At 45.1% G+C, this 27,355-nt stretch overlaps 2 protein-coding genes across 7 annotated transcripts; both read right to left on the bottom strand.

Annotated features, from left to right (window-relative positions):
- Positions 1-31: 31 nt before the first annotated feature.
- Positions 32-5,109, bottom strand: LOC115251527 (transcription termination factor 2-like). The gene is made up of 17 exons (XM_029844114.1): positions 4,978-5,109; positions 4,714-4,893; positions 4,463-4,620; positions 4,296-4,377; positions 3,932-4,175; positions 3,685-3,784; positions 3,351-3,538; positions 2,805-2,958; positions 2,595-2,686; positions 2,398-2,483; positions 1,788-1,930; positions 1,532-1,705; positions 1,366-1,424; positions 1,050-1,203; positions 834-913; positions 542-616; positions 32-415 (listed from the first exon to the last, which is right to left on the bottom strand). The coding sequence occupies exons 2-17, from the start codon at positions 4,721-4,723 to the stop codon at positions 271-273; spliced, it is 1,944 nt and encodes a 647-aa protein (XP_029699974.1). The 5' UTR covers positions 4,724-4,893; positions 4,978-5,109; the 3' UTR covers positions 32-270.
- A 774-nt stretch (positions 5,110-5,883) lies between these two features.
- On the bottom strand, positions 5,884-27,299 carry LOC101066696 (transcription termination factor 2). 6 transcript variants are annotated; one of them, XM_029844094.1, is made up of 23 exons: positions 27,189-27,299; positions 26,875-26,980; positions 26,607-26,693; positions 26,424-26,493; positions 25,448-26,242; positions 25,248-25,368; positions 24,984-25,163; positions 24,742-24,899; positions 24,575-24,656; positions 24,331-24,453; positions 24,098-24,248; positions 23,851-23,950; positions 23,517-23,704; positions 22,975-23,128; positions 22,765-22,856; positions 22,568-22,653; positions 21,820-21,962; positions 7,522-7,695; positions 7,357-7,415; positions 7,041-7,194; positions 6,825-6,904; positions 6,531-6,605; positions 5,884-6,404 (listed from the first exon to the last, which is right to left on the bottom strand). In XM_029844094.1, the coding sequence occupies exons 1-23, from the start codon at positions 27,214-27,216 to the stop codon at positions 6,260-6,262; spliced, it is 3,351 nt and encodes a 1,116-aa protein (XP_029699954.1). In that variant the 5' UTR covers positions 27,217-27,299; the 3' UTR covers positions 5,884-6,259. The 6 variants fall into 6 exon arrangements, with proteins under 6 accessions (XP_029699954.1, XP_029699949.1, XP_029699968.1 ...); XM_029844089.1 differs by lacking the exons at positions 6,531-6,605; positions 6,825-6,904; positions 7,041-7,194; positions 7,357-7,415; positions 7,522-7,695 and adding exons at positions 20,572-20,646; positions 20,861-20,943; positions 21,080-21,233; positions 21,396-21,454; positions 21,564-21,737; XM_029844084.1 differs by lacking the exons at positions 5,884-6,404; positions 6,531-6,605; positions 6,825-6,904; ... (1 more) ...; positions 7,357-7,415; positions 7,522-7,695 and adding exons at positions 19,927-20,445; positions 20,572-20,646; positions 20,861-20,943; ... (1 more) ...; positions 21,396-21,454; positions 21,564-21,737.
- Positions 27,300-27,355: the final 56 nt, after the last annotated feature.

Consider the following 27,355-nt stretch of genomic DNA (forward strand, 5'->3'; position numbering starts at 1 on the left):
CACCTTAAACATATTTAAAAAGACACTATATGCTTATTCAACAACTATATTTTCCATAATTTTACACACAAGGAACTGTTATAACTTGCATCACTTGATTTAAACCAATCATATCAACTTATTACACAAGCAAAAAAAAGAGACAAAAATGGGAAGAACTATTTGCCTCATCTTATTAATATGTCATATAATGAAACTTAAAGGAAACCTAATAATTTTAATCACAAAAGATCTGTAGTCTAGTCTTGAGTTTGACAGTTCTCTCCCGTCTCAGACTCCAAAAATGATTCTGAGATCAGCCAGGGAGAGCTTGGTGGAGGTGCTTCCTGTCCCTGACAGCACATTCTGGGCCAGCTCTTTCTTCTTCACCTGCAGTGTGGAAATTTTCTCCTCCACTGTGTCTTCACACTCAAACCTAAAATCACAAAAAACTCAATTCATCTACAGAATTCCTACAGGTAAGAAGAATCAGGCGGAGTTTAGGGGGGTTTCACACACGTATTAGCTACACAAACACACAAGACATCCCGCTGGTTTTTACCGGTGGATGGTGACATATTTAGTTTGTCCAACCCTGTAGATTCTGTCACATGCCTGATCCTCTAAGGCTGGATTCCTGTAAGGGCAACATGGCAGGGAATTAGGAAATTACTTTCTCATTTATCATCATTGTTGTTGTGATTAACAGTTGAACACACACTTGGTGAGCAACAGCCATTCTATCAGAAGCTATGGTGGATACAGCCAACTATATGAAGCAAAGGTAAAAGAAGTCAGGCTGCCGTGTGTGTGTGTGCACATACAGTACATGTGTGTGTGTGTGCATGTCTCACCAGTGCATTTCAGTGAGAAAGAGGTGATTCCCTCCAATGAGGTTAAGACCATCTCGAGTACAAAGTGACACCAGCATCACCTGTAATGTTAATGTGTTCATATTTAGTGACTCTTAAAAGGCAACAAATAATCCAGCATACTCAAAGGAACTTACTGGGCAGGATCACGAAATCATTGTTTCGTGGTTAAAGAAATATTTAACTGGGTGAGATTACCTGTGGCCCTTCAGAATTGGTGTTGAATTCTTCCACCAAATCCATGCGCTGTTTGGGATTGACGGTCCCATCGATGATTCCGTATCTCAGCCCGATTCTCTGCAGGTGAACGGCTACAATGCGCAGCATGCTGGTCCACTGGGACACGATCACGCTACAAGTTACCAGGGGACATGCCGACAGGTACTTTACAAGTCAGAATATACAGTCTATAGGTGTACGTGACACAAATAGAGCATCAAATGGTGATAATGGACAGAAAGGTGGGTTCTGAAGAACCTCCAGAAGAACTTCACAGCTGATCCGAACATTTTACCTTTTCTGATCAGAATCATTCTCTCTTATCATCTTCAGTTCAGAGAGAATGGCAGAAATCTGGAAAAGTGAAGAATAATAAGACATTTTTAGTATTCAGCTTCTTGTGTGGTTTTATTCTCCTGTTCAGGTGAAATCAGAGGTGCTGGTCACTGTTGGCTCCCCACCTTTGTGCTCTCACTGGTCTCCTCAAAGAGCTCTGAGGGGAACTGGGTACCATATAGGGCCACGGTATCTTTGGGACCAGCCTGCGACGGGCTGGAAGTGAGCGACAGGGCATTGAGTTGCTCCTCGAGAGGCACGACGATCTCATCTCCATTTAGCTCAGAGGGGTCGAGAGTCTGGGGGGCAGAAGCCAAGAAGCTCAAGCTAAGCACGTGTCTACTGCAGTGTGAGGAAGATCATCAGTGCACGTGAGGACACCTTTTTAAGAAGGGACAGGTGGCAGCAACACTGCCGGAGGCGCAGCAGCAGAGACAGGATGTGGACGGTGCTGGAGGCTTGTTGAGGCTGTTGGGAGCCCGACGCAGCCGAAGCAGTCTGGGACAAACCAAACTCCTGAGCCACTGCAGGAGGGAGAAGCACATGCATTCTTCTGATCCAGCCACACACAGCGATGATAAAGATGAACTCTCTCTCTCACCAGAGAGTAACTTCACCTCCCCACACCCAGCGCAGTGGTTCAGGACAGGCTAGTCATTCAACTCTATTTAAAGAGCATTTTAAAAAAACAAACACTGCCACTATTTTCAATAATGGGGCTAATTTCCTCTTTAGTTCCTTTGTGACGCGTGGGTTGCACGCAAACTTGGATCCTCAAACTCGGTGGATTGACCATTTATTTCGGTCCCTCTCTATCCCGCCACACCGGTGCACAGGTGTCCTGTTCATGAATGAACTACAACCACTGAAAGTTTATCAAACTGTACATGACCAGAGCACCATAGCAAATGAATAGACCTGTCGGATGGACACCATGACTGTGCGCTCGTACAGATGAGTATAAATAGGTAAAAGCTAACTGGTGACCCACCGCTGCTAAAAGGATTGGAGCTGGAAGGGTTTCCCTTGTTCACATCCTTTTGTTCGTGCCTCTTCAGGTAGTTCTGCAGAGTGGATCTAGAGGACAAGAGCAAAAAGGCTCCAGTTTCTTAATGGTGCTGCGCACAACGGAAATAACGATGTCTCGCTGTTCTAAACGGGTTTGACAGATTCAACCTACTCTCCTACCTGGACTGGGCAAAGACCACATCATACACCGCCTTTTCATCCTGGGACAGTTTGAGCCGATGCACCTCGCACGTCCGGTCAGGCAGAGTCACCTGTAAAATTTGAGTTTATTCTGGATTAACTGTTGGTTAAAGGTGTGAAATGATGTGAGATTACAGCTCAGCCGTGCTCGTGTCTACGGTTACTATCTTTGAGTCCAGAACATCCTACCAGGGGTGATCCTGCAGCATCCAACTCATCTTTGGTGCGTCTGAGCAGAAGACACTTGGTCAGGATGTTGAGTCTCTCTCTGCCTCTCCTTGAGCCGTTGTCCACCTGAGCTTTCCACAGCTTGAACTCATCAAATGGAGAACAGCGCAGAAACCTGACAGATGGATCAACATGGCGATACGCTTTTAACGGTACAGATACCGTTCATTTAAAGCCTCATTAAGATTGTCATTAATCAGGTCAGGCCTTCTTCAAGGTCTAGTGGAGTCTCAGCTCCCACTGAGAAGCCCTTTGGAACGAGATACAACCACTGCCAGTTCCTCCCAACAATCCAGTTGACTCTCCACTAGACCTTGAAGGAATTCCTGCTTAATTTCTTGTCCTACAAAGTGAAAATTACACACGTACAATAACATTTACTTACGGATTCAAAATTAGGAATTGCTGGAGTGATTAAAGTGCATCAACGAGGCCATTTCTGCAGTGTTCGATAAGGAAAAGCTTCTCTTTTATAACTCTGCTCCTCCCTGTGTATTTTTGTCTTACTTGAGCAGAGAGTACATGTCCAGCAGGTTATTCTGGATGGGAGTTCCAGTAACAGCCCAGCGGGCATGAGCCTTCAGCTGACACGTGGCCACGGAAGTCTTCGCTTTTGGGTTCTTGATGTTGTGGGCTTCATCCAGAACCACTCTCTCCCAGGCCACCCGGAGTAGAGCGGACGATGACGGAGGAGCCTGATAAAAATAAAGTGATGAAGTGTTCATGCGTGTAGTTTCATACCTGTCGTCACTGATCATAAACACTGGACAATGTCAAAAGAACCTCTGGGAACAGCCGTTTCATGGCAGAGGAAGATTTTCACCATAAATATGTTTCTCACCACATCATCTTTGTTTGGTTTCTCAGCCTCCTCCTTCTGGACTGGGATCTCTTTAGAGACCAAACTGTATGTGGTCACCACCACATCATAATCTGCAAGTCTGAGGAGCAGAGAGGGAAAATATAAATCATCTAAAATGATAAAATGAGAGTCAGTTTAGTGTTGCTTAAGGGGTTCATTTTCAGAAAGACTGGATTCGTCCAGTAGGTAGTGTGCACGTGTGTGAGCGTGTCAGTGGGCCTCTCACGCTCTAGCACTCCTTTCACGGTTGGGACCGTGGTAAAGGTACACGCTCAGTTTGGACGACCTGACGTGTCTGTCGATCTCTCTCGTCCAGTGGTGGATCAGAGAGGCGGGACAGATGATCAGAGTTGCTTTAGAAGCCACGAGGGTGGAATCTGACTTTTTCTCATCTTCCCCATTTTTCTTATCTTTCTGGGTCAGGACGAGCGAAATCATGGTCAGGGTTTTCCCTAGATCAATTTCATCTGCTGCATTTAGACAGAAAAACCAGGGTAATTTGTGAAACTTATGCAAGAAAAAACAAACCAGATGTCCCCCCATTATTGAATTTCTTGGCAGCAGTGACCCAAACTGCTCAGTGGACTTACCCAGAATGCCTCCACAGGGATTTTGAGTTTCTCTCCACAGCAGCCAGGCCAACGCTCCCCTCTGGTGGGGCAGGAGCGTCACCTGATCAGAACAGAGCGGCGTTATAGTCAGAAAGCAGGACAGAAGCTGCTGTGACTGATTCATCCCCTGACTGGAGTGTCTTCACCTTAAGGCCTCTGGGGTCTGGAGACTCAGCTTCAGCACCTGGGCAGGACTCCAGAGATTTGTGGAGATGGTCGATGGCCTCGCAGGTGGCATTTTCCACCTCCATCAGGCGGTCTTCAGTCATCCGGCCACCATATAAGGCCTGAGCTTGTGAGTTTTCTGGAAAGATATAGACATGATTTATTTAATGACAAGAGAAAATAATAGATACAATTATTATTATCATTTCCACCAGTTCCCTGCTCGGCCTACCTCCGGACATCTGAGAGGATCCGTGGCGTGACTGGAGCCCCAGAGAGCTGCTGGAGGCCTGCTGGGAGGGACCTGAAGAAGGAAGACTTGGGAGTAGGATGGTGCCACCGGGCCGGTTGAATGGGTTTACCTGGCTGTTACTGGGACTAGTATCACTACCACATGTTTTGATCTGGGACTCTGAAATTGCAGCAAATATTTTTTTGTTGGAATGCTGCTGCTGTCAGACTTAACATCTTATCTGCAAGACTTTGAGGGAGTTACCTGGCTGAGAAGCCTGACCAATGCTCAGAGATGCCAGGGCTTCCTCCAGCTCTCTGATCTGGGTCCGCAGCCTCTCCCCTTTATCAGGCAGTGCAGCCACATTCACCGCAGACAGAGTGGCCTTAACACCAGGTAAGAGATGGAGAAAGGAGTATGGAGCGGTGTTCAATTTTCTTTGATGACTAATCTTTTACACCCACCTTCTTCTGTTGGAGCTGAGGAGTTAGAAGGTTACGAAGTCCTCTGGGATCGTCCTGAGATTTGATATTGGAAGCTGGCTGAAATCCCGGGTAGGTGGTCAGGACTTTTTGAACAGCAGTGGCAGGAGACTTCTGAGCAGCAGGTTTCACTGACACCAGCACTACATCATCCTCATCCTGGCCTTTGCTGGATAGATGGGAGTCTGTGGATGGCGATGGTTTGTCAGATGTACGGTGGACGGTGATAGAGTCTTTGGAAGCCTGCGTAAAACTGCTGGGTGAGGATTCGATGCAGGTTTTATCTGTACTGGGTTTCTTCGGATCTGAATCCTTCGTCGTCACACTTACTTTCTTCATATTAACAGACTTGGCTAATGAAGGAGAAAGATTTTTCTCTGCTTCTCTAGGCATTCCCAAAATCTCGGCGCGTTTGTATAATTTTATAGTTTTCGACCAAGCTTATCGGCGTCTACAATATCATTTTATTCTGCGTTTTCAACACTACTGAATAGATACGTTGCGGAAATATGTAACACTGTTAGTTGGTAAAATTGAATCATTGTTTCAAATTTAATAAAAAAAAATTCCTATTACACCATGAACGTCCCCGATTGTTTGTTGTGAGAAAAGGACTTCATAAACGTGCGATTAAAGTCAAAGTTTAAATATCCCAAACTTACTTTAAAAATACCATTAAATGAACAAGTTGTGGGTGACAATCTGACTCTTTTTAATAAGATGCCAAAAGAAGACTTTAGGTTACAAATAAGCTTAAATATGTTCTGCACATATTAGACCCCCCCCCACACACACACCTTAACCATATTTAGAAATACACTATATGCTTATTCAACAACTATATTTTCCATGATTTTACACACAAGGAAATGTTATAACTTGCATCACTTGATTTAAACCAATCATATCAACTTATTACACAGGCAAAAAAAAGAGACAAAAATGGGAAGAACTATTTGCCTCATCTTATTAATATGTCATATAATGAAACTTAAAGGAAACCTAATAATTTTAATCACAAAAGATCTGTACTCTAGTCTTGAGTTTGACAGTTCTCTCCCGTCTCAGACTCCAAAGATTTTTCTGAGATCAGCCAGGGAGAGCTTGGTGGAGGTGCTTCCTGTCCCTGACAGCACATTCTGGGCCAGCTTTCTCTTCTCTACCTGCAGTGTGGAAATTTCCTCCTCCACTGTGTCTTTACACACAAACCTAAAATCACAAAAAACTCAGTTCATCTACAGAATTCCTACGGGTAAGAAGAATCAGGTGGAGTTTAAGGGGCTTTCACACACGTATTAGCTACACAAACACACAAGACATCCCGCTGGTTTTTACCGGTGGATGGTGACATCTTTAGTTTGTCCAACCCTGTAGATTCTGGCACATGCCTGATCCTCTATGGCTGGATTCCTGTAAGAGCAACATGGCAGGGAATTAGGAAATTACTTTCTCATTTATCATCATTGTTGTTGTGATTAACAGTTGAACACACACTTGGTGAGCAACAGCCATTCTATCAGAAGCTATGGTGGATACAGCCAACTATATGAAGCAAAGGTAAAAGAAGTCGGGCTGCCGTGTGTGTGTGTGCACATACAGTACATGTGTGTGTGTGTGTGCATGTCTCACCAGTGCATCTCAGTGAGAAAGAGGTGATTCCCTCCAATGAGGTTGAGACCATCTTGAGTACGAAGTGACACCAGCATCACCTTTAATGTTAATGTGTTCATATTTAGTGACTCTTAAAAGGCAACAAATAATCCAGCATACTCAAAGGAACTTACTGGGCAGGATCACGGAATCATTGTTTCGTGGTTAAAGAAATATTTAACTGGGTGAGATTACCTGTGGCCCTTTAGGATTGTCGTTGAATTCTTTCACCAAATCCATGCGCTGTTCGGGATTGACGTCCCCATCGATGATTCCGTATCTCAGCCCGATGCTCTCCAGGTGAACGGCTACAATGCGCAGCATGCTGGTCCACTGGGACACGATCACGCTACAAGTTACCAGGGGACATGCCGACAGGTACTTTACAAGTCAGAATATACAGTCTATAGGTGTACGTGACACAAATAGAGCATCAAATGGTGATAATGGACAGAAAGGTGGGTTCTGAAGAACCTCCAGAAGAACTTCACAGCTGATCCGAACGTTTTACCTTTTCTGATGAGAATCATTCTCTCTTATCTTCTTCAGTTCAGAGAGAATGGCAGAAATCTGGAAAAGTGAAGAATAATAAGACATTTTTAGTATTCAGCTTCTTGTGTGTTTTATTCTCCTGTTCAGGTGAAATCAGAGGTGCTGGTCACTGTTGGCTCCCCACCTTTGTGCTCTCACTGGACTTCTCAAAGAGCTCTGAGGGGAACTGGGTACCAAATAGGGTCACGGTATCTTTGGGACCAGCCTGCGACGGGCTGGAAGTGAGCGACAGGGCATTGAGTTGCTCCTCGAGAGGCACGACGATCTCATCTCCATTTAGCTCAGAGGGGTCGAGAGTCTGGGGGGCAGAAGCCAAGAAGCTCAAGCTAAGCACGTGTCTACTGCAGTGTGAGGAAGATCATCAGTGCACGTGAGGACACCTCTTTAAGAAGGGACAGGTGGCAGCAACACTGCCGGAGGCGCACAGACAGATTGTCCTTGGTGCTGGAGGCTTGTTGAGGCTGTTGGGAGCCCGACGCAGCAGAACCAGTCTGGGACAAACCATCATACACCTTCTTTTCATCCTGGGACAGTTTGGGCCGATGCACCTTGCACATCAGGCCAGGCAGAGTCACCTGTAAAATTTGAGTTTATTCTGGATTAACTGTTGCTTAAAGGTGTGAAATGATGTGAGATTACAGCTCAGCCGTGCTCGCGTCTACGGTTACTATCTTTGAGTCCCGATCATCCTACCAGGGGTGATCCTTTAGCATCTTTCTGATCTTTGGTGCGTCTGAGCAGAAGACTCCTGGTCAGGATGTGGAGTCTCTTGATGCCTGTATCTGAGCCGTTGTCCACCTGAGCTTTCCACAGCTTGAACTCATCAAATGGAGAATAACGCAGAAACCTGACAGATGGATCAACATGGCGATACGCTTTTAACGGTACAGATACCGTTCATTTAAAGCCTCATTAAGATTGCCATTAATCAGGTCAGGCCTTCTTCAAGGTCTAGTGGAGTCTCAGCTCCCACTGAGAAGCCCTTTGGAACGAGATACAACCACTGCCAGTTCCTCCAAACAATCCAGTTGACTCTCCACTAGACCTTGAAGGAATTCCTGCTTCATTTCTTGTCCTACAAAGTGAAAATTACACACGTACAATAACATTTGCTTACGGATTCAAAATTAGGAATTGCTGGAGTGATTAAAGTGCATCAACGAGGCCATTTCTGCAGTGTTCGATAAGGAAAAGCTTCTCTTTTATAACTCTGCTCCTCCCTGTGTGTTTTTGTCTTACTTGAGCAGAGAGTACATGTCCAGCAGGTTATTCTGGATGGGAGTTCCAGTAACAGCCCAGCGGGCATGAGCCGTCAGCTGACACGTGGCCACGGAAGTATGCACTTCTGGGTTCTTGATGTTGTGGGCTTCATCCAGAACCACTCTCTCCCAGGCCACCCGGAATAGAGTGGACGATGACGGAGGAGCCTGATAAAAATAAAGTGATGAAGTGTTCATACATGTAGTTTCATACCTGCCATCACTGATCATAAACACTGGACAATGTCAAAAGAACCTCTGGGAACAGCCGTTTCATGGCAGAGGAAGATTTTCACCATAAATATGTTTCTCACCACATCATCTTTGTTTGGTTTCTCAGCCTCCTCCTTCTGGACTGGGATCTCTTGAGAGACCAAACTGTATGTGGTCACCACCACATCATAATCTGCAAGTCTGAGGAGCAGAGAGGGAAAATATAAATCATCTAAAATGATAAAATGAGAGTCAGTTTAGTGTTGCTTAATGGGTTCATTTTCAGAAAGACTGGATTCGTCCAGTAGGTAGTGTGCACGTGTGTGAGCGTGTCAGTGGGCCTCTCACGCTCTAGCACTCCTTTCACGGTTGGGACCGTGGTAAAGGTACACGCTCAGTTCGGACGAACTGACGTGTCTGTCGATCTCTCTCTTCCAGTGGTGGATCACATAGGTGGGACAGATGATCAGAGTTGCTTTAGAAGCCACGAGGGTGGAATCTGAGTGGTAGATCAAAACGTTAGAGGTGGGATTGCCTTTGTTTTAACCAAGAAAAGTGGAGAAATTATACTAGTTACCTGTTTTGGAGAGCCATTTATCCAGCTGTTTCTCCTTTTTCTTATCTTCCCCCTTTTTCTTATCTTTCAGGATCAGCGAAATCATGGTCAGGGTTTTCCCTAGATCAATTTCATCTGCTGCATTTAGACAGAAAAACCAGGGTAATTTGTGAGACTTATGCAAGAAAAAACAAACCAGATGTCCCCCCATTATTGAATTTCTTGGCAGCAGTGACCGAAACTGCTCAGTGGATTTACCCAGAATGCCTCCACAGGGATTTTGAGTTTCTCTCCACAGCAGCCAGGCCAACGCTCTTTTCTGGTGGGGCAGGAGCTTCACCTGATCAGAACAGAGCGGCGTTATAGTCAGAAAGCAGGACAGAAGCTGCTGTGACTGATTCATCCCCTGACTGGAGTGTCTTCACCTTAAGGCCTCTGGGGTCTTCAGACTCAACTTCAGCACCTGGGCAGGACTCCAGAGAGTTGTGAAGATTGTCGATGGCCTCCGCCATCAGGCGGTCTTCAGTCATCCGGCCACCATCGAAGGCCTGAGCTTGTGAGTTTGCTGGAAAGATATAGACATGATTTATTTAATGACAAGAGAAAATAATAGATAAATTATTATAATCATTTCCACCAGTTCCCTGCTCGGCCTACCTCCAGACATCTGAGAGGATCCGTGGCGTGACTGGAGCCCCAGAGAGCTGCTGGAGGCCTGCTGGGAGGGACCTGAAGAAGGAAGACTTGGGAGTAGGATGGTGCCACCTGGCCGGTTGAACGGGTTTACCTGGCTGTTACTGGGACTAGTATCACTACCACATGTTTTGATCTGGGACTCTGAAATTGCAGCAAATATTTTTTTGTTGGAATGCTGCTGCTGTCAGACTTAACATCTTATCTGCAAGACTTTGAGGGAGTTACCTGGCTGAGAAGCCTGACCAATGCTCAGAGATGCCAGGGCTTCCTCCAGCTCTCTGATCTGGGTCCGCAGCCTCTCCCCTTTATCAGGCAGTGCAGCCACATTCACCGCAGACAGAGTGGCCTTAACACCAGGTAAGAGATTGCGTGAGGAAGATGTTTTCTTCTCATGAACTCTGGTCTGTGAGGTGCGTTGCTGGATGTGTCAGCAACCATGTTTTAAGGGGAATACGCCACACCTGGAACTGATCATTAAAATCAACCTCACCCTTAGGCCTATAGGGCAGGCTGCTCCAGTGTTTTACGTCACATCCCAAGTCTTGCCATCTTTTCTTAAGCGGTTTAGCAATAGAAACATGTGGTACAGAACCTGACACTTTGAATAGCGCTGCTGCTTCGGCGGAAAGGCTTCCTGCCGTGCAGACAGCTGTTTGACCACACACATATAGATGCATAATTACAATCATTTGTGGATCTTTGAGTTCAGCAAACTGCTCTGCATAGCTTGATGTGCCGTGTGGGTCTGATTTACAGATCTCACCAGTGCGCTCCACGTGCATGGTTACATGCAGGTCAGCTTGATTGTGGAGCTGGGCTTCAGGCTGTAAGTATGACAGAGCTTTACCATATATCATAGTGATTGGGTCAGAAAATGGAGGGGGCTGCTTTTCAGGAATGTCAAGTGACCAAAATTTACTGCACATCTCTCCTTCTCTTACCCACAGATTAACCATTCTATCTACAGACCACATCCCTTCGGCTGTGGTACGAATCATCAACTGAAGCTGAGAGATAAGATCTCTTCCTAACAGATTTACGGGACATGTGGTGGAGATCACGAAAGGGGCTTTAAGTGTGATTCCACTTACAGGGTCACAAACATCTACAGGAACCGACATTCTTTCTTTAGTTATGAGACCGTTATGAGACCATTTGCAAAGTCTTCTTTTTCAAATTGGTCAAATTTTGTGCCCTGATTTGTTTTAATTTTTGTGACATCTTTTTCCGGTTCTAGTCATTGTTGAGGTGGATTAGAACCTTGCTGCTGTCCTCTATTGTATCCCTGGTCACGTTGTTTCTTTTTGCAATCACGTTCCCAGTGTCCATAATTTTTACAATAATGACACTGATCTTTTTCACGGAAATTGCCTCCTCCTCCCCTTCCGCCTCGGCCTCGCCCATGTCCGCGGCCTCGGCTTGGGAGAGGGTTGGCATTGAAAAACATGCCTGTTGATTGGTTCTTACCTTTTTTGCATTGTCTTTCAGCATGCATAGCATGTTGTTCATAGCGGTTTAGGTTACAAGTTCCGAAATCAACTAATTGTCTCTCTACCCAGGTTTTTATCTCTGATTTTGATCCCCCATGTATAGCTTGCTTTAACTGCTGTTGGTAGGGACCTTCTGGTTCTTCCGCATACGGAATTCCACTATTTTTCGGAACACATCTTTCATTCTCATGCTATAGTCTTCAAAACTTTCGTCAGTCTTTTGTCTCATGGCCGTAATGGCGCTGTAGTCAGCTCGTCTGGTAAAAGCAGTTCGCATGCGCTCGTACAGTCTGTCAAGTCTGTCATTTAGTTCTTGGCTGCCAGGCTGCCATGGTTGTTGAGTGACTGGATCCACTGGGACCCAATCTCCTCTAACAGTGCCTCATTTCTTGCCATTAACGCACATGAGGACTTGCTGGGTTTCAGTACCGTTAGTATAGTAACTTCTTTTAATTTTATAATATTGCCTGGCTTATCTAAGTTACCATCCCAATCGAACTTAGTCATCCACAGCTGAACATATGAGCATGAACCTCGATATTTGTCTTCCATGTGTTTACATGATGCTGGGATTTCGAATTCAGCACCTTTTGTGGAATGTTGGTTGCCCATGTTTGCACTTTATTTATCAGTTTTTATGTACTTGAGTGGAGACGCCTGATCTCCCGACTGAACAATCCTCAATCCCTACAGGATATCTAGTTCAGTCCCTCCGCCGTGGCCTTATAACCCCTCTTTTTTAATCAGGAGAGTATACACCAGGCTTCTACCTCCGAGGAGGCGGGTGTATCTTGCCTCTGCTTCTCTCCCGATGACCAGGCAGGCAATACCGCGGTATTTTCCATGTAGCGCTTTTTGTGTCTTATACTCACTCCGTTGTCGCTATGGTTTCTCTCTGAGTTGTTTTAGTGCCTTCTTCCCGTCACTGGAGATGGTCGCCCTGGGAGGGACGAAGACCGGCCTTCCGTCAACTCGTGATGAAAGGTCTTTCACTTCGGACGTCTTTTTGACTCCGGCTGCGCGCAGACTTCGGCGTTCGGTCGTCCCACGGCGCTCCTCTCCAGGTCTTGGGATCCGGCTCGAAGGACCAATTTTTGTGAGGGTGATGTTTGGTCACCCGCGCTGTTCGTTCACTAGACTCAGATCAACCACGCAAACAACAGGAGGCCTTGCAAGGGAGAGCTGACGAGCAGTTCAAGCTTCCTCTCTCAACTCCGTCCGTCTGCTGCTCGCTCTCCTCTTTTATTTGGTGCACACAAGATTTGTATCAATCTGACCTCATGATTCCTTCTCCTCCTATCTCTACGACTTCCTCGTGTCCTTGAACATGATACCTCCCAGTGCTGGGTACATAACAGCTACAATACTTGATTCAAACACTCATACATTCTTTTTGATTAAACATTCTAAATCTACTTACTATACTTACTATAGCATTGAAACGATAATAGTAATAACAACAATAATTCTTCTCACATTTCCCTCCTGTTTATCGTTAAATGCGTCTAGATTCTCATTGTCAGTATTACATCATTTCATGAAATTTAAATGCATTAAATGCATTTTCCTAGAAACACATTTCTGGAATCTGTGGAAGACACAGGACTAGGCAGAACATTTACAGCATTCACACATCGGTTGAGTAACACTTTTTTCAGATAATCTGCTTTTGTTTTCTCAACATGTTCTAGCTCATTTGTTGTTGCAAAGTATGGCAGGCAATAAGGCCGCCCATATAATGCTTCAAAGGGTGTGATGCCTGTTTTCTTGTGTGGTGTTATGTGCATCCATAATTTCACCAGGTCGAGACAAAACATCCAGTTCTTTCCTGTCTCGTCCATACACTTCTTCAGTCTGTTCTTAATAGTACCGTTGACTCTTTCAACCAATCCTGCACTCTGGGGGTGGTATGCGCAGTGATTCTTCAAATCAATGTCCAAAGTTACTCCTACAGTTTTCACTATCTCATTTACAAAATGGCTTCCATTGTCGCTCCAGATGACCTTCGGGATGCCAAACCTGGGAATGATCTCTCTACATAAAACTTTTGCTACTGTCAGTGCATCTGCTTTTGCTGTGGGGAAAATTTCTACCCACCTAGTAAATCCATCTAACACTACTAGACAATATTGTTTACCTTCACATGGTGTTAGCTGAATAAAATCTAGAAAAACTGTGTGAAATGGATGATTTGGCAATGGTGTAATACCTGCAGGGGCCTTAAGGGCTCCCTGTGGGCTGTGTTTTACACAAATAGCACATTGTGAACAAATTTTTTTTGAGTATGTATGAAATCCTATAGTGTAATAATGTTCATTCTGTACCATCCCTCCTGTTGAGACATGGCATGGCCCATGGCTCACTAATGCTGCCCATTTATGCATATTCCGGGGAAGGATTGGTTTGTTTCCTATGGTTAACAGTCCTTTGTCATCCAGTTTGGCTCCTCGCTTCTTCCACGTGGCCTTTTCTTTTTTCTGGAGCACTTTGTTGCATTTCTTTTAGAATATCATTATCTGCAGGTTCTAAGGCTAAATGATTCCTCATTATCAAGAAGTGTGTTGTTATTTGCTGCAGCCTTTGCGGCTCTGTCAGCAAAGGCATTGCCTTGTGAGACTGCGTCTGTGTTGTTAGTGTGTGCAGTGCATTTACATACAGCTATTTTACGTGGCTGCTGTACTGCTGCCATTAACTTTTTTAACAGTTCTGCATGCATGACCGGTTTGCCGGTCGACGTTTTCATCCCTCTTAAATTCCATTGTTCAGCAAACACAAACAGCGTGGAAAAAGCATATTGACTATCTGTATAAATGGTAACATCTTGTCCTTTGCTTAATTCACAGGCACGTGTGAGTGCGACGAGTTCTGCAGCTTGAGCAGAATAGGAGGAGGGAAGTGATTTCGCCTCCACCACCTCAGTTGCTGTGACTACTGCATAGGCAGTTCTAGTGCGTCCACAGTCATCCTTTCTCGATGATCCATCCACAAAGAGTATCCGTCCTGTAGTCAACGCGACATCACTGAGATCTGGTCGCGGCAGGACCTTGGTGGAGACCTCATCCAGGCAGTTGTGCTGGTGTCCCTCTTCTGCGGTGGGTAGCAGCGTTGCTGGGTTTAAGGTCGTACAGCGTCGAATCGTCAGATTCGGCTGAGACAGCACCACTGCCATGCAGGAAAGATGACGTGCGGGCGACAGGAATGCGATCTTACTTTGTAGCAGCAGTATTGACACTGCATGTGGAACTAGCAAAGTTAGCTCATGATATAGCACCACTCCTGCGGAGGCTTTTACTGCCTCAGATGCTGCCACCACTGCTTTAACGCAGTCAGCTCGTCTAGTAAAAACAGTTCGCATGCGCTCGTACAGTCTGTCAAGTCTGTCATTTAGTTCTTGGCTGCCATGGTTGTTGAGTGGCTGGATCCACTGGGACCCAATCTCCTCTAACAGTGCCTCATTTCTTGCCATTAACGCACATGAGGACTTGCTGGGTTTCAGTACCGTTAGTATAGTAACTTCTTTTAATTTTGCAATATTGCCTGGCCTGTCTAAGTTACCATCCCAATCGAACTTAGTCATCCACAGCTGAACATATGAGCATGAACCTCGATATTTGTCTTCCATGTGTTTACATGATGCTGGGATTTCGAATTCAGCACCTTTTGTGGAATGTTGGTTGCCCATGTTTGCACTTTATTTATCAGTTTTTATGTACTTGAGTGGAGACGCCTGATCTCCCGACTGAACAATCCTCAATCCATACAGGATATCTAGTTCAGTCCCTCCGCCGTGGCCTTATAACCCCTCTTTTTTAATCAGGAGAGTATACACCAGGCTTCTACCTCCGAGGAGGCGGGTGTATCTTGCCTCTGCTTCTCTCCCGATGACCAGGCAGGCAATACCGCGGTATTTTCCGTGTAGCGCTTTTTGTGTCTTATACTCACTCCGTTGCTTCTATGGTTTCTCTCTGAGTTGTTTTAGTGCCTTCTTCCCGTCACTGGAGATGGTCGCCCTGGGAGGGACGAAGACCGGCCTTCCGTCAACTCTTGCTGAAAGGTCTTTCACTTCGGACGTCCTTTTGACTCCGGCTGCGCACAGACTTCGGCGTTCAGTCGTCCCACGGCGCTCCTCTCCAGGTCTTGGGATCCGGCTCGAAGGACCAATTTTTGTGAGGGTGATGTTTGGTCACCCGCGCTGTTCGTTCACTAGACTCAGATCAACCACGCAAACAACAGGAGGCCTTGCAAGGGAGAGCTGACGAGCAGTTCAAGCTTCCTCTCTCAACTCCGTCCGTCTGCTGCTCGCTCTCCTCTTTTATTTGGTGCACACAAGATTTGTATCAATCTGACCTCATGATTCCTTCTCCTCCTATCTCTACGACTTCCTCGTGTCCTTGAACATGATACCTCCCAGTGCTGGGTACATAACAGCTACAATACTTGATTCAAACACTCATACATTCTTTTTGATTAAACGTTCTAAATCTACTTACTATACTTACTATAGCATTGAAACGATAATAGTAATAACAACAATAATTCTTCTCACATTTCCCTCCTGTTTATCGTTAAATGCGTCTAGATTCTCATTGTCAGTATTACATCATTTCATTTCATGAAATTTAAATGCATTACGTCATTTTCCTAGAAACACATTTCTGGAATCTGTGGAAGACACAGGACTAGGCAGAACATTTACAGCATTCACACATCGGTTGAGTAACACTTTTTTCAGATAATCTGCTTTTGTTTTCTCAACATGTTCTAGCTCATTTGTTGTTGCAAAGTATGGCAGGCAATAAGGCCGCCCATATAATGCTTCAAAGGGTGTGATGCCTGTTTTCTTGTGTGGTGTTATGTGCATCCATAATTTCACCAGGTCGAGACAAAACATCCAGTTCTTTCCTGTCTCGTCCATACACTTCTTCAGTCTGTTCTTAATAGTACCGTTGACTCTTTCAACCAATCCTGCACTCTGGGGGTGGTATGCGCAGTGATTCTTCAAATCAATGTCCAAAGTTACTCCTACAGTTTTCACTATCTCATTTACAAAATGGCTTCCATTGTCGCTCCAGATGACCTTCGGGATGCCAAACCTGGGAATGATCTCTCTACATAAAACTTTTGCTACTGTCAGTGCATCTGCTTTTGCTGTGGGGAAAATTTCTACCCACCTAGTAAATCCATCTAACACTACTAGACAATATTGTTTACCTTCACATGGTGTTAGCTGAATAAAATCTAGAAAAACTGTGTGAAATGGATGATTTGGCAATGGTGTAATACCTGCAGGGGCCTTAAGGGCTCCCTGTGGGCTGTGTTTTACACAAATAGCACATTGTGAACAAATTTTTTTTGAGTATGTATGAAATCCTATAGTGTAATAATGTTCATTCTGTACCATCCCTCCTGTTGAGACATGGCATGGCCCATGGCTCACTAATGCTGCCCATTTATGCATATTCCGGGGAAGGATTGGTTTGTTTCCTATGGTTAACAGTCCTTTGTCATCCAGTTTGGCTCCTCGCTTCTTCCACGTGGCCTTTTCTTTTTTCTGGAGCACTTTGTTGCATTTCTTTTAGAATATCATTATCTGCAGGTTCTAAGGCTAAATGATTCCTCATTATCAAGAAGTGTGTTGTTATTTGCTGCAGCCTTTGCGGCTCTGTCAGCAAAGGCATTGCCTTGTGAGACTGCGTCTGTGTTGTTAGTGTGTGCAGTGCATTTACATACAGCTATTTTACGTGGCTGCTGTACTGCTGCCATTAACTTTTTTAACAGTTCTGCATGCATGACCGGTTTGCCGGTCGACGTTTTCATCCCTCTTAAATTCCATTGTTCAGCAAACACAAACAGCGTGGAAAAAGCATATTGACTATCTGTATAAATGGTAACATCTTGTCCTTTGCTTAATTCACAGGCACGTGTGAGTGCGACGAGTTCTGCAGCTTGAGCAGAATAGGAGGAGGGAAGTGATTTCGCCTCCACCACCTCAGTTGCTGTGACTACTGCATAGGCAGTTCTAGTGCGTCCACAGTCATCCTTTCTCGATGATCCATCCACAAAGAGTGTCTGTCCTGTAGTCAACGCGACATCACTGAGATCTGGTCGCGGCAGGACCTTGGTGGAGACCTCATCCAGGCAGTTGTGCTGGTGTCCCTCTTCTGCGGTGGGTAGCAGCGTCGCTGGGTTTAAGGTCGTACAGCGTCGAATCGTCAGATTCGGCTGAGAGAGCAACACTGCCATGCAGGAAAGATGACGTGCGGGCGACAGGAATGCGATCTTACTTTGTAGCAGCAGTATTGACACTGCATGTGGAACTAGCAAAGTTAGCTCATGATATAGCACCACTCCTGCGGAGGCTTTTACTGCCTCAGATGCTGCCACCACTGCTTTAACGCAGTCAGCTCGTCTAGTAAAAACAGTTCGCATGCGCTCGTACAGTCTGTCAAGTCTGTCATTTAGTTCTTGGCTGCCAGGCTGCCATGGTTGTTGAGTGGCTGGATCCACTGGGACCCAATCTCCTCTAACAGTGCCTCATTTCTTGCCATTAACGCACATGAGGACTTGCTGTGTTTCAGTACCGTTAGTATAGTAACTTCTTTTAATTTTGCAATATTGCCTGGCCTGTCTAAGTTACCATCCCAATCGAACTTAGTCATCCACAGCTGAACATATGAGCATGAACCTGGATATTTGTCTTCCATGTGTTTACATGATGCTGGGTTTTCGAATTCAGCACCTTTTGTGGAATGTTGGTTGCCCATGTTTGCACTTTATTTATCAGTTTTTATATACTTGAGTGGAGACGCCTGATCTCCCGACTGAACAACCCTCAATCCCTACAGGATATCTAGTTCAGTCCCTCTGCCGTGGCCTTATAACCCCTCTTTTTTAATCAGGAGAGTATACACCAGGCTTCTACCTCCGAGGAGGCGGGTGTATCTTGCCTCTGCTTCTCTCCCGATGACCAGGCAGGCAATACCGCGGTATTTTCTGTGTAGCGCTTTTTGGGAGGGACGAAGGGAGGGACGAAGACCGGCCTTCCGTCAACTCGTGATGAAAGGTCTTTCACTTCGGACGTCCTTTTGACTCCGGCTGCGCACAGACTTCGGCGTTCAGTCGTCCCACGGCGCTCCTCTCCAGGTCTTGGGATCCGGCTCGAAGGAGCAATTTTTGTGAGGGTGATGTTTGGTCACCCGCGCTGTTCGTTCACTAGACTCAGATCAACCACGCAAACAACAGGAGGCCTTGCAAGGGAGAGCTGACGAGCAGTTCAAGCTTCCTCTCTCAACTCCGTCCGTCTGCTGCTCGCTCTCCTCTTTTATTTGGTGCACACAAGATTTATGTCAATCTGACCTCATGATTCCTTCTCCGACTTCCTCGTGTCCTTGAACATGGTACCTCTCAGTGCTGGGTACATAACAGCTACAATACTTGATTCAAACACTCATACATTCTTTTTGATTAAACATTCTAAATCTACTTACTATACTTACTATAGCATTGAAACGATAATAGTAATAACAACAATAATTCTTCTCACAAGATGGAGAAAGGAGTATGGAGCGGTGTTCAATTTTCATTGATGACTAATCTTTTACACCCACCTTCTTCTGTTGGAGCTGAGCAGTTAGAAGGTTACGAAGTCCTCTGGGATCGTCCTGAGATTTGATATTGGAAGCTGGCTGAAATCCCGGGTAGGTGGTCAGGACTTTTTGAACAGCAGTGGCAGGAGACTTCTGAGCAGCAGGTTTCACTGACACCAGCACTACATCATCCTCATCCTGGCCTTTGCTGGATAGATGGGAGTCTGTGGATGGCGATGGTTTGTCAGATGTACGGTGGACGGTGATAGAGTCTTTGGAAGCCTGCGTAAAACTGCTGGGTGAGGATTCGATGCAGGTTTTATCTGTACTGGGTTTCTTCGGATCTGAATCCTTCGTCGTCACACTTACTTTCTTCATATTAACAGACTTGGCTAATGAAGGAGAAAGATTTTTCTCTGCTTCTCTAGGCATTCCCAAAATCTCGGCGCGTTTGTATAATTTTATAGTTTTCGACCAAGCTTATCGGCGTCTACAATATCATTTTATTCTGCGTTTTCAACACTACTGAATAGATACGTTGCGGAAATATGTAACACTGTTAGTTGGTAAAATTGAATCATCGTTTCGAATTTAATAAAAAAAAATTCCTATTACACCATGAACGTGAACGCCCCCGATTGTTGTGAGAAAAGGACGTCATAAATGTGCGATTAAAGTCAAAGTTTAAATATCCCAAACTTACTTTAAAAATACCATTAAATGAACAAGTTGTGGGTGACAATCTGACTCTTTTTAATAAGATGCCAAAAGAAGACTTTAGGTTACAAATAAGCTTAAATATGTTCTGCACATATTAGACCCCCCCACACACACACACCTTAACCATATTTAGAAATACACTATATGCTTATTCAACAACTATATTTTCCATAATTTTACACACAAGGAAATGTTATAACTTGCATCACTTGATTTAAACCAATCATATCAACTTATTACACAAACAACAAAAAAGAGACAATGGGAAGAACTATTTGCTTCATCCTATTAATATGTCATATAATGAAACTTAAAGGAAACCTAATAATTTTAATCACAAAAGATCTGTAGTCTAGTCTTGAGTTTGACAGTTCTCTCCCGTCTCAGACTCCAAAAATGATTCTGAGATCAGCCAGGGAGAGCTTGGTGGAGGTGCTTCCTGTCCCTGACAGCACATTCTGGGCCAGCTCTTTCTTCTTCACCTGCAGTGTGGAAATTTTCTCCTCCACTGTGTCTTCACACTCAAACCTAAAATCATAAAAAACTCAGTTCATCTACAGAATTCCTACGGGTAAGAAGAATCAGGCGGAGTTTAGGGGGCTTTCACACACGTATTAGCTACACAAACACACAAGACATCCCGCTGGTTTTTACCGGTGGATGGTGACATCTTTAGTTTGTCCAACCCTGTAGATTCTGTCACATGCCTGATCCTCTAAGGCTGGATTCCTGTAAGAGCAACATGGCAGGGAATTAGGAAATTACTTTCTCATTTATCATCATTGTTGTTGTGATTAACAGTTGAACACACACTTGGTGAGCAACAGCCATTCTATCAAAAGCTATGGTGGATACAGCCAACTATATGAAGCAAAGGTAAAAGAAGTCGGGCTGCCGTGTGTGTGTGTGTGCACATACATGTGTGTGTGTGTGCATGTCTCACCAGTGCATGTCAATGAGAAAGAGGTGATTCCCTCCAATGAGGTTGAGACCAACTCCTCCAGCACAAAGTGACACCAGCATCACCTTTAATGTTAATGTGTTAATATTTAGTGACTCTTAAAAGGCATCAAATAATCCAGCATACTCAAAGGAACTTACTGGGCAGGATCACGGAATCATTGTTTCGTGGTTAAAGAAATATTTAACTGGGTGAGATTACCTGTGGCCCTTTAGAATTGGTGTTGAATTCTTCCACCAAATCCATGCGCTGTTTGGGATTGACGGTCCCATCGATGATTCCGTATCTCAGCCCGATTCTCCGCAGGTGAACGGCTACAATGCGCAGCATGCTGGTCCACTGGGACACGATCACGCTACAAGTTACCAGGGGACATGCCGACAGGTACTTTACAAGTCAGAATATACAGTCTATAGGTGTACGTGACACAAATAGAGCATCAAATGGTGATAATGGACAGAAAGGTGGGTTCTGAAGAACCTCCAGAAGAACTTCACAGCTGATCCGAACGTTTTACCTTTTCTGATCAGAATCATTCTCTCTTATCATCTTCAGTTCAGAGAGAATGGCAGAAATCTGGAAAAGTGAAGAATAATAAGACACATTTTTAGTATTCAGCTTCTTGTGTGGTTTTATTCTCCTGTTCAGGTGAAATCAGAGGTGCTGGTCACTGTTGGCTCCCCACCTTTGTGCTCTCACTGGTCTCCTCAAAGAGCTCTGAGGGGAACTGGGTACCATTTAGGGCCACGGTATCTTTGGGACCAGCCTGCGACGGGCTGGAAGTGAGCGACAGGGCATTGAGTTGCTCCTCGAGAGACAAGACGATCCCATCTCCATTTAGCTCAGAGGAGTCCAGAGTCTGGGGGGCAGAAGCCAAGAAGCTCAAGCTAAGCACGTGTCTACTGCAGTGTGAGGAAGATCATCAGTGCACGTGAGGACACCTTTTTAAGAAGGGACAGGTGGCAGCAACACTGCCGGAGGCGCAGCAGCAGAGACAGGATGTGGACGGTGCTGGAGGCTTGTTGAGGCTGTTGGGAGCCCGACACAGCAGAACCAGTCTGGGACAAACCAAACTCCTGAGCCACTGCAGGAGGGAGAAGCACATGCATTCTTCTGATCAAGCCACACACAGCGATGATAAAGATGAACTCTCTCTCTCACCAGAGAGTAACTTCACCTCCCCACACCCAGAGCAGTGGTTCAGGACAGGCTAGTCATTCAACTATATTTAAAGAGCATTTTAAAAAAAAAAAAACACTGCCACTATTTTCAATAATGGGGCTAATTTCCTCTTTAAACTGTGAAATAGGGAGTTCCTTTGTGACGCGTGGGTTGCACGCAAACTTGGATCCTCAAACTCGGTCGATTGACCATTTATTTCGGTCCCTCTCTATCCCGCCACACCGGTGTCCTGTTCATGAATGAACTACAACCACTGAACGTTTATCAAACTGTACATGACCAGAGCACCATAGCAAATGAATAGACCTGTCGGATGGACACCATGACTGTGCGCTCGTACAGATGAGTATAAATTATTCTGTCATAACGTTCTAATCTTATCTGTATTTATTTATTCTGTCTCTTTACTCTGCATACACTGCTACTATAATTCAATTTCCCCATGGGGATGAATAAAGTTCATCTTAATCTTAATCTTAAATAGGTAAAAGCTAACTGGTGACCCACCTCTGCTAAAAGGATTGGAGCTGGAAGGGTTTCCCTTGTTCACATCCTTTTCTTCGTGCCTCTTCAGGTAGTTCTGCAGAGTGGATCTAGAGGACAAGAGCAAAAAGGCTCCAGTTTCTTAATGGTGCTGCGCACAACGGAAATAACGATGTCTCGCTGTTCTAAACGGGTTTGATAGATTCAACCTACTCTCCTACCTGGACTGGGCAAAGACCACATCATACACCGCCTTTTCATCCTGGGACAGTTTGAGCCGATGCACCTCGCACGTCCGGTCAGGCAGAGTCACCTGTAAAATTTGAGTTTATTCTGGATTAACTGTTGGTTAAAGGTGTGAAATGATGTGAGATTACAGCTCAGCCGTGCTCGTGTCTACGGTTACTATCTTTGAGTCCAGAACATCCTACCAGGGGTGATCCTGCAGCATCTTTCTGATCTTTGGTGCGTCTGAGCAGAAGACTCCTGGTCAGGATGTTGAGTCTCTCTCTGCCTCTCCTTGAGCCGTTGTCCACCTGAGCTTTCCACAGCTTGAACTCATCAAATGGAGAACAGCGCAGAAACCTGACAGATGGATCAACATGGCGATACGCTTTTAACGGTACAGATACCGTTCATTTAAAGCCTCATTAAGATTGCCATTAATCAGGTCAGGCCTTCTTCAAGGTCTAGTGGAGTCTCAGCTCCCACTGAGAAGCCCTTTGGAGCGAGATACAACCACTGCCAGTTCCAACAATCCAGTTGACTCTCCACCAGACCTTGAAGGAATTCCTGCTTAATTTCTTGTCCTACAAAGTGAAAATTACACACGTACAATAACATTTGCTTACGGATTCAAAATTAGGAATTGCTGGAGTGATTAAAGTGCATCAACGAGGCCATTTCTGCAGTGTTCGATAAGGAAAAGCTTCTCTTTTATAACTCTGCTCCTCCCTGTGAGTTTTTGTCTTACTTGAGCAGAGAGTACATGTCCAGCAGGTTATTCTGGATGGGAGTTCCAGTAACAGCCCAGCGGGCATGAGCCTTCAGCTGACACGTGGCCATGGAAGTCTGCACTTTTGGGTTCTTGATGTTGTGGGCTTCATCCAGAACCACTCTCTCCCAGGCCACCCGGAATAGAGTGGACGATGACGGAGGAGCCTGATAAAAATAAAGTGATGAAGTCTTCATGCGTGTAGTTTCATACCTGTCATCACTGATCATAAACACTGGACAATGTCAAAAGAACCTCTGGGAACAGCCGTTTCATGGCAGAGGAAGATTTTCACCATAAATATGTTTCTCACCACATCATCTTTGTTTGGTTTCTCAGCCTCCTCCTTCTGGACTGGGATCTCTTTAGAGACCAAACTGTATGTGGTCACCACCACATCATAATCTGCAAGTCTGAGGAGCAGAGAGGGAAAATATAAATCATCTGAAATGATAAAATGAGAGTCAGTTTAGTGTTGCTTAATGGGTTCATTTTCAGAAAGACTGGATTCGTCCAGTAGGTAGTGTGCACGTGTTTGAGAGTGTCAGTGGGCCTCTCACGCTCTAGCACTCTTCTCACGGTTGGGACCGTGGTAAAGGTACACGCTCAGTTTGGACGACCTGACGTGTCTGTCGATCTCTCTCTTCCAGTGGTGGATCAGAGAGGCGGGACAGATGATCAGAGTTGCTTTAGAAGCCACGAGGGTGGAATCTGAGTGGTAGATCAAAGCGTTAGAGGTGGGATTGCCTTTGTCTGTTTTAACCAAGAAAAGTGGGGAAATTATACTAGTTACCTGTTTTGGAGAGCCATTTATCCAGCTGTTTCTCCTTTTTCTTATCTTCCCCCTTTTTCTTATCTTTCTGGGTCAGGATGAGCGAAATCATGGTCAGGGTTTTCCCTAGACCCATATCATCTGCTGCATTTAGACAGAAAAAACAGGGTAATTTGTGAAATTTATGCAAGAAAAAACAAACCAGATGTCCCCCCCAAAATTGAATTTCTTGGCAGCAGTGACCCAAACTGCTCAGTGGACTTACCCAGAATGCCTCCACAGGGATTTTGAGTTTCTCTCCACAGCAGCCAGGCCAACGCTCCCCTCTGGTGGGGCAGGAGCGTCACCTGATCAGAACAGAGCGGCGTTATAGTCAGAAAGCAGGACAGAAGCTGCTGTGACTGATTCATCCCCTGACTGGAGTGTCTTCACCTTAAGGCCTCTGGGGTCTGGAGACTCAGCTTCAGCACCTGGGCAGGACTCCAGAGATTTGTGGAGATGGTCGATGGCCTCGCAGGTGGCATTTTTCACCGCCATCAGGCGGTCTTCAGTCATCCGGCCACCATAGAGGGCCTGAGCTTGTGAGTTTGCTGGAAAGATATAGACATGATTTATTTAATGACAAGAGAAAATAATTATTATTATCATTTCCACCAGTTCCCTGCTCGGCCTACCTCCGGACATCTGAGAGGATCCGTGGCGTGACTGGAGCCCCAGAGAGCTGCTGGAGGCCTGCTGGGAGGGACCTGAAGAAGGAAGACTTGGGAGTAGGATGGTGCCACCGGGCCGGTTGAATGGGTTTACCTGGCTGTTACTGGGACTAGTATCACTACCACATGTTTTGATCTGGGACTCTGAAATTGCAGCAAATATTTGTTTATTGAAATGCTGCTGCTGTCAGACTTAACATCTTATCTGCAAGACTTTGAGGGAGTTACCTGGCTGAGAAGCCTGACCGAGGCTCAGAGATGTCAGGGCTTCCTCCAGCTCTCTGACCTGGGTCCGCAGCCTCTCCTCTTTATCAGGCAGTGCAGCCACATTCACCGCAGACAGAGTGGCCTTAACACCAGGTAAGAGATGGAAAAAGGAGTATGGAGCTGTGTTCAATTTTCGTTGATGACTAATCTTTTACACCCACCTTCTTCTGTTGGAGCTGAGCAGTTAGAAGGTTACGAAGTCCTCTGGGATCGTCCTGAGATTTGATATTGGAAGCTGGCTGAAATCCCGGGTAGGTGGTCAGGACTTTTTGAACAGCAGTGGCAGGAGACTTCTGAGCAGCAGGTTTCACTGACACCAGCACTACATCATCCTCATCCTGGCCTTTGCTGGATAGATGGGAGTCTGTGGATTGCGATGGTTTGTCAGATGTACGGTGGACGGTGATAGAGTCTTTGGAAGCCTGCGTAAAACTGCTGGGTGAGGATTCGATGCAGGTTTTATCTGTACTGGGTTTCTTCGGATCTGAATCCTTCGTCGTCACACTTACTTTCTTCATATTAACAGACTTGGCTAATGAAGGAGAAAGATTTTTCTCTGCTTCTCCAGGCACTTGCTCACTTGCATAGTTCACTTTCTCTTGTAATTTCCCCCCACCATTCACTTTGGGACTGTTTTTCTCCTTATCTGGAACTTTCTTCTTTAACTTCATTCCCGGTGGGAGGTCTTTGGTTCGGTAAGTGCCAGAAATTTCTGATTTCAGATCATCCTCTTCTTCCGCAACCGCAGAAACAAAATTTTCTTTTTGACGAGCTTTACTTCCTTCAGCTGGGGGACATGCTTCCCCATCTTTTGCCACCGATCCAGCACCTTGCATCTTTCTCCACTCAGAGTCTTTGTCCTCCTTTTCTGGAGCCTTAAAAGGGTTTCTGACAGACGGCAGGCAAGATGGCAGCTGCTGCGTGTGAGATAACGGGTTTCTTTTGTCTTTTTTTGGCTGGAGTAATAAAAGGAAACAGAGATTTAAAAAAAGATTAATATTTAATAGCGGAAAGTTTGAGAGAAGTCCAATTTTATGCTTTTGTGATATAGTTGCATATTTCAATTCTCTATATTCCAAAACTTTTAATTATTCCACAGACATTTTATAGATATTAAAATGATTAATTTGGTCATACTGCACTCCATGGCACATTTCCACACCACCGCTGGCCTGCGTTTTTCCCCTCAATGCACCGGTAGAACAGGCTGGAAAATAGCAACCATTGCAGGAGGGATTTAAATCAGTGAGACAGAGGTGATGTTACATAAAAACTCTGGTTGTCAAGCCTTTACAAAAATCCCCCTGTGCACAAACTCACCTGTGACTCTGTTGTTGTTTGTTGTAGACGAGAGCTTGGAGTTCCACCACTGAGTCTTCATGCTGAAGGCAGTGGGATGGTGAGATGCTGGAGGAGATGATAACAATGATAATGCAAGAAAAAACGCAACATAATCCGTGCTTATTAATGTGGGATGAAATAACAGGGTCTGGCAATTATGTTAGTTTGATCACACATGAAAAATGTGAAATAAGATTTGTACTAAATGTTAAAAAAAGAAAAAGGCAGTCATGTATTGGCAAATTACCTGGTAGGTTGAGAGAAGTCACAGCTTTGCTTGTCAACGCATATGTAGAAGCTTTTTCCTTTACTTGGTCCCTCTTTCACGCCCGTTTTTAGCATACACGTGGTGCCTGTTTAGAATCACGGATATACATGGAAAAAAGTAAAATAACTGTTGTGGACAACTGAATTGTGTTCCAACACTAGGGGATAGTGCATTGAAAGTCATACTACTTTTAAGAGTCATGTGTATTCGTATTTTCGATCGGGAGGGTCCCCGGATAAATGCTAACTCCGTAAATGGTCACAAGTAACCTCCAAAAACATATTGTTCTTTACCATGAACGCCGCACAAGATCTTTTCCATTGTTCTGACCGGTCTTGAAACAAAAATTCACAGTCATGGAACGCAGAGTTCAGAATTTTTGTATCTGCCAATCGCAGCTGTCAAAGAATGCTTCCGGTTTATACTTATCAGTTTAAAATGACTTATTATGCCACAAGGC

The sequence above is a fragment of the Takifugu rubripes genome, chromosome 1, assembly GCF_901000725.2.
Source record: "Takifugu rubripes chromosome 1, fTakRub1.2, whole genome shotgun sequence".
Lineage (NCBI taxonomy): Eukaryota > Metazoa > Chordata > Actinopteri > Tetraodontiformes > Tetraodontidae > Takifugu > Takifugu rubripes.

Bases quoted from the DNA above. Each gene is read 5' to 3' on its own strand.
- LOC115251527 (XM_029844114.1), bottom strand. The intron at 2,484-2,594 runs GTAGGAGAGTAG...CTTGTCCTCTAG, and splicing joins GTGGTCTTTGCCCAGTCCAG to ATCCACTCTGCAGAACTACC. The intron at 914-1,049 runs GTAATCTCACCC...TTAACATTACAG, and splicing joins CCAATTCTGAAGGGCCACAG to GTGATGCTGGTGTCACTTTG.
- LOC101066696 (XM_029844089.1), bottom strand. From the start codon at position 27,216: ATGGAAAAGATCTTGTGCGGCGTTCATG. The intron at 26,694-26,874 runs GTAATTTGCCAA...CATCTCCTCCAG, and splicing joins GACTTCTCTCAACCTACCAG to CATCTCACCATCCCACTGCC. The intron at 25,164-25,247 runs GTAACTCCCTCA...CTGCAATTTCAG, and splicing joins CGGTCAGGCTTCTCAGCCAG to AGTCCCAGATCAAAACATGT.